General features: G+C 35.5%; 1 protein-coding gene and 1 pseudogene across 1 annotated transcript; one reads left to right on the forward strand and one right to left on the reverse strand.

Annotated features, from left to right (window-relative positions):
• Positions 1–410: 410 nt before the first annotated feature.
• Positions 411–2659, forward strand: LOC120113463. Its single transcript, XM_039134620.1, has 2 exons — positions 411–688; positions 2472–2659. Exons 1-2 carry the CDS (start codon positions 521–523, stop codon positions 2517–2519), a joined length of 216 nt encoding a protein of 71 aa, XP_038990551.1. The 5' UTR covers positions 411–520; the 3' UTR covers positions 2520–2659.
• Positions 2660–3815: 1156 nt separating this feature from the next.
• Positions 3816–5627, reverse strand: LOC120113467 (annotated as a pseudogene).
• Between the last annotated feature and the right edge of the window lie 5318 nt (positions 5628–10945).

A 10945-nucleotide genomic window follows, 5' to 3' on the forward strand; every position in this document is an offset into this window, starting at 1 on the left:
CCAAAAAAATAATTTTTTTAAAAGTTTAGTGGAAAATCGATATATCCCTAAAAGTTTAGTGCCTAAAACAAAGTTATTTTGCACATCAATAGTCGTCACCAAATTAACGTTGCCTTATGAAAAGTCACATTAACAACCATTAGTCATATCATCGTCTCGTTATTAATTTAATATCATAATGACATAATTAAATGTAAAATTAAAGTTCACTGTTATAATTGACAAAATTAAAAATTCAATAATATAAACAAGTTAAAGGATAAAATTTAATGTAATTACCCTTGTTTTTTAAGTAGGAGTCTACATCTTAAACTTTATTAAAGTAGAAGGATTAAACATAAAATTTTGAGTTCTTTTTCGTAATTAAATATCAGAATATAGACTGGGATTAGGATAAGGAATTCAGCCAAACAGTCCGTTGCAACAATGAGGCGATCATAAATATTAAATAGCATCAAGGTCCATTGGAAAAGCGAAGCTAAAGTATACTACAGCGAGAGAAAAAAACCAAGGAAGAACGATGGGGGGAGGAATGGAAGCACACAAAAACAGATTCATTGAAGATTGGAGCTCGGCAAGAGAGAATCTGGAGCACAACTTCCGATGGACTCGCCGCAATTGGGCTCTCGTCGGCATTTTCGGCATCGCTATCCCCGTCCTTGTGTACAAGGGAATTGTTCGAGAATTTGTATTCTTCTCCTTTTCCATTCCATCTCTCTTTTAGTTTTATATCTTACTTAACGATTTAACATTTCATTCGTTTCTTGCTATCTTAATAACTTAATTGCATTTTTTGATGTGTTTGAATTTGGGGTTTTGGGTTCTTGTTTGATTAATCAGATTGGGTCTTTACGATTATTCTTGAGATTGATTGCCTGACTGCGACTATTATCGATTTAATCGATTTCTTCTTACTGGGTGTCCGATTGTTTTCCTCAGGGTTTCCTAGTTTGAAAAAGGGCTTTGAAATTTGAATATTTATCTGACTAAAATACTTTGGGGATTAGATCCTTGGGTTGACTTGATTTCATTAACCGCTACTGATAAAAAAAATTTATGCTGAGATGCATTGCTTTGGTAAAAAATTGGTAATGCACTATAATGTAAAGGAAAGTTCTTTTTGTTAGTAGGAACATGTTTCTTCTTGTGCTAGACCTTGATTTGAAAATTCTTTTTTTTTGTTGGGGAGGGGATCTGTGATTCTTGTCAGATTGGATTGCTTGATTGCGGCTATTTCCATTTTAATCAATTTCTGTTTATTTGGTTCTGAAGATTTCCTTAGGGTTTCGTAGTTTGAATAAAGGTTTTGAAAATTGAAGTTTTGTCTACTGAAATATTTTGTGGAGTAAATCCTTGGGTTGGCTTGATTTTAGCCACTACCACACTAAAATTGTTATGCCGAGATGTATTGCTTTGGTAACAATATTGGTAATGCACTAGTGTAAAAGAAAGTTCTTTTGTTACTAGCACTATGTTTATCACATCCTTTTATGTTTCTTTTCGTTTTCTCAAGCTTTTAGATAACCTAGATACATTTTCTTCCTTTCAAGATCACGACCAATTTTTGAGTGTATTTATAGTACATGGACTTCTCTTTTTATCAATTAACTATTCGTTTGGGTATGCCACTTGGATTTTGAAGTTAATGCCAGAAGTTATCATAACTGTGCCCTAACCATGTCTTGACAATTTGACATGTTCTCTCAAGTCCTTGTAACATAGGCCTAAATCCTAACCAGTAACCAGCCTTAGAAAAAAATCAACACCCGAAATATGTTGTGAAGCAAGAATACACCAAAAACCATGCTATGTAACATTGTAGTGGTATAATCAGGAACAAAATTCTTCCAATGGGACATATTTGATACATCTATATTAACCTGCTTTTGTTTAACACGTGAGGTACAGAACATAAGAATTTATTTTCTATTATTGTCGATAGTAGTTCTCCCATGAGAGTATAACAAATTGAAACTAAGGTGAATTATTCTTTTGGTATTCACTGGTCAGCCATAGCAAAGATTAAGACTCAGCTTGGTAATTGGTATGAGGAATGGAAAGATGGAGTTTAGAAAAATTGTTAATCAAATGGTTAACATTCATAATCATTTTCCTACTTTGATAAACAAATTTTGCATCCTCATGCTCTTCCATCCTTTATACAAATGAAACTCCCAAGGCTGTTCATGACAAAGAAAGTATTGTGTTTTGGAAATAGGAGAGTACTAGAACGTGGAGTTAAAGAGTGAATGTTTGATCTTTTACATTAGGAGATTCATTGTAATTCAGTGGAATTGATTTAACAATTTCAATTGTTGATGCCCATTTTTGTGTTGCAAGATCTTGTTTGATTTTTGTCGTGTTGTATGAGCACGTTTTGCAATAGATAATTTTTTTCCTTTTGATTTTGATTTTCCTTTATACCTTTTGTGGAATTGATTTGCTTAATGATTTGATAATTTTTCCAACAGCATATGCAGGATGAAGATAATGGTAGGCCATACAGGAAGTTCCTGTGAGTTGTTCTATGGGATGCTTGATAATAAAGGCTTTTGACGAGTAAAACTGGGTTTTATCTTGGACAACAAGTTGTGTTATTTATCCAGTTTCAAAACTTTTATTGTTCATCTTGATCCATATCATGTATTGCTCCTTTGAAGTTTCTGGTGCACTTTTTCAATCATGCATTGCTCCATATTACGTGCAAATGTAAGTTTGAGTCCTTATGTTTCAATTTAACATAATTCGATCATTTAGTTTTATAGTATCATTAGTTAATCCAAACTGTTAATAATTTACACGATAGTATTTAAGATTCTATGTTTGAAATACAAATTTTCAAAAAATATATATATATCAAAATTTGAAGAATGCGAAATTACAAAATGTTGCGAAATTAAATCATTAAAAAAATGAAAATATTTAAATTATATAAAAATTTAAAATTTCCAGTCGTATAATTAGTATTCCTCTATCGATAGATTGTTATAGAATTAAGTTTAAGAAACAATCATATAAATTATTTACACCCAATTGTTAAATTATGTAATTTTTTATAATTAGGGAATGATTTGGTTGATAATTCCAATTTTAAAAACAAATTGCATCTTTCGATTTTATTCTCGGAGTCGTTGGAGAAATAGTGGGGGTCAGTGGTTAGTTATTTATATGTAGGAGTCATTATAATTACCTTTTCTTGTTAACGAGAAAATGTGTATTTACATTATTAACCTACAACCTCCTTTTCTTATTAGTAATTTAATATTCATAGCCTTTGCCTCCATGTGATTTGTCTCATGATGCTGGTCACATGGTTCCGATGGATCAACCAAAAGCTTCATTACAAATGTTGCAGAAATGGATGCATGGGGAAATAGCCTCATCTGAAACACCCGAGACAATTGCTCCTAAATAGTCACCCAACAAGTTGTTTCCACTTCATCAATATGGGGCATTAAATTAAATGCTTTTTTACAGTTTGGTCTCTCTATTTACCATGAAATTTTTATATTAATTGTTTATGTTCGGATATGAATCTCAAATCGAGTCACGAATTAGTATAAGAACGAATTCCTTTAAATATATGTATTCTTCTTTTCAATCAAGTCAATTAAGAAACTCAATTGGTTTGTGAGTGAGAATACTAATTTAAATAGTTTATAAATTGTGATTCTTTTTATAGAGCAAATTGATTTGTCAATAAGTCGACAAATCAACTTATTTAATCTCTCTTTAAATAATAAATAAAATGGATTTTATTTAACTTCCTTTTTCAATTAGATGGGTAAGATTTTAAATTGATTTGCAAGTGGTCATGAGAAAATCATCAACTCATAATACTTTAAAGATATGATATATGTTTCTTACAAAAGCTCTTATTTTCACTTTGTCTTGTCTAGTATATATATCAGACACGCAGAAAACAAAAACATTACACACACCGAAATGAAATGTTCTTCAATCAAGATTTCACTGAGTTCAACACTAACTCAGGCAACATCCTTAACTACGTCTCTGATTCTAACCAGATCGAAGATTTCGATCCAGTAACCATCGGGATCCTTGATGAATGCAAACCCTGCAAAGGCATGAGTAAAAGTATCTTTTTAATAATCTAGGGATATTACAAGATACCGATTCAGATTTTTTTTAATTTATTGACAATACGCACATATCATACGGACGATGTTTTAAATATAACTTTCATTATTAGTATAGATGAGATGGCTTACCGTCCTCTGGTGTTTTGGCAAACTCTACTCCAAGGCTTGCAAATCTCTCGCATGCCTTGAATGTATCATCCACGGTGATGCCAATATGCCCTGAAATGGGGTAAAAGGACGGTTTAGTACCTCAATTGTCCCAAAAATTTTAACACGGTAGAAGAGATAAACAATAAACTGTTCATACCGAAGCCTAAAGGTTCTGAATTCCCGGGTGGTATCCTTTGAACTCAGGGTCGTTTTCGGTACCCCAATTACTGTAGGAAACATTAAACTGTTAAACATGTTACAAGGAAGAAGAATGGTGATTTTGTCGAAACAAAAAGGAGGATTGATTTTTCTCTTTTTTGTAGAATAATGTACTCTTACTGTGTTAGTTCTATAGTGGCCGGTTTCGAAAAGGTCCAAACTGTTCTATCGATTCGGTCACTTGGAGCTGTTGAGACGTCCTGCATCCAAGGAAAATACGTTTTTACGATCAAATGTCATTATCATTAACAAATGGCCACACTCACTGGATCCAAAAATTTAGAAATGGGATAAAAAAATTAATATATTTTTCAATATAATAGGTATCTTCTTTTTTATTCCTTCAACTATATTTAATATCTAACCTAAAATAATGGGTATGCAATATATTGAACTGTATTTAATATCTAATATAAAATAATGGGTATGCATTTAGCCCCATATGGGGTCATATGCATCCACCACTAGTGACACTGGATGGACCAAGGGCTGCGGCCTTCCTTATGCAAATTTTAAATTATCATATATTTTAGTGTTTTTGTATTTTTTATTGATAATCTATTTTCGATTTATTAAAATTTTAAAGTTAATCCTTGTAACATAGAATCATGCCTTTGTCTTTAAGATAAGTTCTGCCATTATACCTCATAGCCCATGAAGTACAAGGTGAACTTCAATTCTGCAACATCGATTCTCTTGAGCAGCCTGGAAATGAAGTTTTGCATTAATGTCAAATCCAATTCACAAGTAAATCTTTGATTCCTCGAGAAATTGCCGAAAGAGACAACTTACGACATGCCCAATATACGAGAGTAGAAATCAAGACTGATTTTTGGATCCTTAATTCGAAAGCACTGCAACCAGAAAGAAAATAATTACACAAATTTACTTAAAAATATAACACTTTACATATAAACACCATAAACAAGGAAAACTAACAGTTTGCTGCATGAAGTAGCCTTTGGTGACTTGAGGGGGAGCTTGAAGGCCAGGGTTATTGGCAGCTGATTCTTTTGAGCCCGAGGACGCCATTGAATACTGCCTGAACTAGCTTTTGATTCTACCAAGAAACCCCAACTTTTCCAACTCGATTTCTCAAAACAAGATGCTTTGAGAATTGGGTTTTAGAGTTTAAACTGAAATAGTCGAAAACTAGTGATGTTGCTTCAGAAAGTAGAGGACTTTTTTTGTTTATAAAGGGGATTTGAAATGTAAGAAAACCAGAGTGGCACTGACGAAGGTGACGTGCATGGTTTTCTAGTCAAAGAAGCAAGAACCGGCAGCGATTAAAAAAAGGAAGCCATTTTTGACCCACTAACAAAAATATTTTGCTTATTTTCTTAAACTAAATTTAATTAAATGAGAAATACAATTTTATTGAATTCATTGATTACTTTCAGTGGTTGAGGACGAGGAGTTGTTATTTTTCTTAGAAGTTTTAGATAAGAGAAAATAACCTCAGTGACCAAAAATCCCATATAATATACGATTTTAACCAACTTTTTCCGGATTTGCCAAAATGACCAACAAAATCGCAATGCGATCGCTAATTCGCAACGCGATCTCCATTATCGCAAATCAGTTTCCAGATTCGCAACGCGAGTATGACTATCGCAATGCGATTTTTCAATTTCGCGTTGCGATTTTCCCAATTCGCAATGCGAATAAGTAAATCGCAATGCGAATTTGGAAAATCGCAATGCGAATTTGGAAAATCGCAATGCGAATTTGGAAAATCGCAATGGGATACTGACTATCGCAATGCGATTTTCCTAATTCGCATTGCGATTTACGTATTCGCGTTGCGATTTTCATAATTCGCAATGCGAATACGTAAATCGCAACGCGAATTAGTAAATCGCAATGCGAATCTTACTATCGCAATGCGATTTGCATAGCGCCATTCGTATTAACGCGTATTTTTTTTTTCAAATTCCAAACACGAATTTTTTCTTAATAAATCGGAAACTGAACCGTCCACAGTAATCGCAACTCATAACCTCAAACCCAAAATCACAACACTCAGTCTCATCTCCATCTCTCACTCTCTACGGCGAAATCCGTCCCCATCTCCGAAGATTTCCGTCCCCATCGCCGGCGAAATCCCTCACAACCATTCACTTCCTCCTCATTATCATCAACAACATCTTCCTCGGCAACGGTTGTTTCATCATCAAAATTCGGGTATTGACCAATATCAAAATCATTACACGCAGGGTCTGTTTCTTCTTCTGAAACATCATCAAAATCCGAGTATTGACCAATATCAAAGTCCGGGTATTGACCAAGATCAAATTTCGAATACTGACTAGTACTCATAATTTTTTCTGTTGGCTCATCATCGTCTAATTGGTCAATACGAAAACCAGAATTTGGTGCTGAAAGTTGATTGGGATTTGGATTAGAGAAAGGTTGTGGGTTTTGAGAAAAACTTAGTTGATTACTACCCGCTACTGACCCAACAATACTACTTCTAGGTTCAACAACATACAATGTAACATCATCACTTGAAACACTAATGTAAGCAATGAATCGTTCAACATCTTCATTGTCGGTTAACAAATAAACTTTACCATTCCTCTGATAAGATAGCCTAAATCCACTTAGGGGCTCTAAATTCAATTTCTTTGAAACACGTAACATTAGAGTTTCATAAGTTAACTTTTTTAATGACAGTTTTAGTTGAAGATTCATGGGTAAAGGCATATATTGTAAAACACCATGAACATTCTCCCATGACCCTCCAAAACACAAATATATCCAAACATGATCAACATTAGATGATTTCATGGTTGTAAATTAATTTACTAAACAAACGAGCTGCGAAACTAAGACATGTTGCCGGATGGGGAAGGATGTAGGAACGGATATAGGAACAGATGTCGCCGGAGAGAGTGATAGATAGAGATGGAATGAGTTGCGATTTAGGGATTTAGGTTATGAGTTGTTGCTTCTGCGTAGATATATACACAAAAAAATTTGTGTTGCGAAACTAAAACCTATTGCGAACTTTGAAAATCGCATTACGATTCTGTATTATCTCGTTGCGAAAGTAAGTATCGCGTTGCGATTTTCCTAATTCGCAATGCGAATAAGTAAATCACAATGCGAATTTGGAAAATCGCAATGCGATACTGACTATCGCAACGAGATAATACAAAATCACAACGAGATTCTGACTTTCGCAACGAGATTCTAAAAATCGCAATCATCTTCAAAATCCCAATCACAACCGGCTTCACCTTTTGGGACTGTTAACTTAGGTGATTTTTAAATGCAAACGTTGTATTATGTGTATTTTATGTGTGCACTTTTAACATTTTCAGTTAGGCATGTATTAGTAACTTGAGTTTGAACATTGCTATGATCTGTTCAGTTGTTATCACTTATTAGACATTCATTTGACTATCGCAACGGGGAAATCGTAACGCGAAAATGGCTATCGCAATTCGAAATGAAAAATCGATACGCGAAAATGGCTATCGCAACTAGAAAATCGCAATGCGAAATGAAAATCGCATTGCGATTTTCTCGTTGCGATTTTCATTTCGCATTGCGATTTTCTCGTTGCGATAGTCAGTTTCGTGTTGCGATAGTCTGTTTTGCCTTCAACATAATGCAGATTGAAAATCAACAAATCAACTATTACATTTCAATCAATTAAACAAGCACAAATAAGAATTATGTACACACCAATTAAACAAATCAACATTTACAAATCATTTTTTACAAATCAATTAAACAATTAAAAAATAATAATAATTCTTATTTCCTCATCAATTATTGAATCAATGAATCAACTTTTGCACCCATACATCCATTTCACGCAGCTCACTTAAGGATTAACCTGCAAAAACCAAACATTTGCTCAAACAAGACTTCCTACACATCTAAAACCTACAAACAGCAAATTATTGAATTATAGGTACTTAACCAAACATTTTCAAACCAAAAGGAGTATATATGTTAACAAAACTTGCATTTGACTTACCAATTAACAATGTATACTTTCATAACGCGGATGCAGGTAGGCAGCGTCTAGAATATATCGCTCTAGCCATATAATGCCGAAACCACAAGCCTACTGCAGCTCTATCTCTATCGGTGGAAGGTAGAAACTTTGTGCTTCCCGTCGTCAAACGCGCCAAGCACATGCATACGAGAGGACCACAATCCCCTCTGCCTCCCGGCGATTGTTGTGGCACGGTCTCGTCTCTGACAACTGTGACATTGAACTTCTTTGGCTTCTTGTGTCTAGAATGAGTCCAATAATTAATCTCATCCAAGAATTTAGCCAAATGAGAGCTCCATCCTTTGATAATATCTCTCAAATCAGACAGTGATATGTAATTTATCATGCTGTCATATACTATTATCTTCAGGGATGGGAGCTGAAGTTGGACGAGAAGCCAATGACGACGTTCCAAAACAGGGATAAACACCTGCAATCATAAGTAATAATTCATTTATTTGCGCACTTATTTATGAACACCTTTAAAAAATTTTAAAAATAAACACTAACCTTATCGACCTCCCACCATCCAGGATAAAGTTTAGCTTGTCCGTTGCCCAACGAAAATGATTCATCTCATTGATTCTTCAAGTGAACTGCATGAAAAGCCGCCGGCATTATTGTATATCGCAAATTTTTTTATTTTTCCTAAGCTTCCTTATTATTAGAAGACGTGACACCCACGCATCGATATGCTGTTTTACAAAAAAAAGACATATATTAGTGAATTACATTAATTTTTAAAAAAATTAATCAAAATCATATATAAGTCAAATATAAGACTTACCTCCCCATCGAAATAGCCACTGTCTTCAACCCCTAATAGCACACCCCACCAAGACCGATCAAGCAACAAAAACATTTCATCGTTGAGTTTGCTTATGTCAGTGTAACACCCTTGGCTCCGCTCATGTAGATAAAAATCAACTGCGGTCTTAGCCCAAAGGGTATTATCCACAGTTGTTTCCGGTAGTTGTCTCCTCTCCACTTCAGATACCGGAAGGGTACTAGCCGGTAACTCATACGAGAGCCAACTCTCATCCATCATGTTCGGAACCGGTGGGGTTTCTCAATACTTCGATATATTACCCCATGTGAATCGGGCTCTGGAATGGTGGGAGGGACCTCTTCAACGATGACAGTGGCCTCTTGAACGATGGGGGGGACTCTTGAGGGAGGATAGGGGCCTCTTGAACGATTGGAGGGGACTCTTGAGGGATGACAGGTGAGTCGGGCTTCTTCTTGCGGAGTCTTCGCACCATTGGGGTGAATGGAGACGTAATAGCACGACCACGCCGTCTGATGCGTGAACTCCGTCGTGCAAGGAAAATCCGACGTAAAGCATCCACCTTATCGGGCCGCTAAAAAAAATTAATACATAAATCAGTAAATAAACAGACATGATATTAAACAAAGACAAATATGTTTTAAACTAGCATTGTATTCACCCAAGTCATTATTCTATCATAGTTCACAAAATGCTCAGATAACATTCCAGAAGTAAGCACTTATATAAACATTTAAAAGGACAACATATATAAACATTCCAGAAGAAGAATAGTTTACTTTCGCAACACGAAATTTAAAATCGCAACGCAAAAATGACTATCGCAACGCGGAAATGGCTATCGCAATGCGAAATGCAAATCGCAACGACAAAATCGCAATGCGAAATGAAAATCGCAACGACAAAATCGCAATGCGAAATGAAAATCGCAACGACAAAATCGCAATGCGAAATGAAATCGCAACGACAAAATCCCAACGCGAAACACAAATCGCATTGCGATTTTCATTTCGCGTTGCGATTTTGTCGTTGCGATTTTCATTTCGCATTGCGATTTTGTCGTTGCGATTTTCATTTCGCATTGCGATAGCCATTTCCGCGTTGCGATAGTCATTTTCGTGTTGCAAAAGTAAACTATTCTTCTTCTGCAAATTGAAACTTGAATGGATTGCATTACTTCAACCAAAAGACAAAAACAAAACCAAAAACAAATACTAACAAAAACAGTTTAGCAGTATTGGCAGCAACCGAATTAATTACAAGTATGAAAAATCTTAAACTTACCTCGTTGCGTAGAGTATGAACCTCATTTTGCAACGATACTACCATCTCACGTAGAGCGGCTACCTCACCGCGTAATGTAGACACCTCAACACGCCATGCACCATCGTCTTTGCATAAAGTACCGACCTCCTCACGCAAGGCATTGACCTCATCACGTAACTCCCCTAACTCATCCCGTTGAGGTGGAGGTGGAGAACAGGGAGATAAACGTTGTGGCATCTTTGCCGGTCGCCTATCTTGCGGTGATGGTGGAGAAGAGGCTCGATGATGTGACAGAATAGGTGATGGCTATCGTTGTGGAGGTGTATAGTCGGGTCGATCAGATGATGGCTCTGGGTGAGGTGATAGCTCTGGGCGAGGTGATGGCTCCCGAAGTGGAGGCTGCTCATC

This window comes from Hibiscus syriacus, unplaced genomic scaffold (assembly GCF_006381635.1).
Source record: "Hibiscus syriacus cultivar Baekdansim isolate YM2019G1 unplaced genomic scaffold, ASM638163v2 tig00110209_pilon, whole genome shotgun sequence".
Taxonomy (NCBI): Eukaryota; Viridiplantae; Streptophyta; class Magnoliopsida; order Malvales; family Malvaceae; genus Hibiscus; species Hibiscus syriacus.

Excerpts from the sequence above, each read along its gene's own strand:
- LOC120113463 (XM_039134620.1), top strand. The coding sequence starts at position 521 with ATGGGGGGAGGAATGGAAGCACACAAAAACAGATTCATTGAAGATTGG. Across the intron at positions 689-2,471 it reads AGGGAATTGTTCGAGAATTT|CATATGCAGGATGAAGATAA; the intron begins GTATTCTTCTCC and ends TTTTTCCAACAG.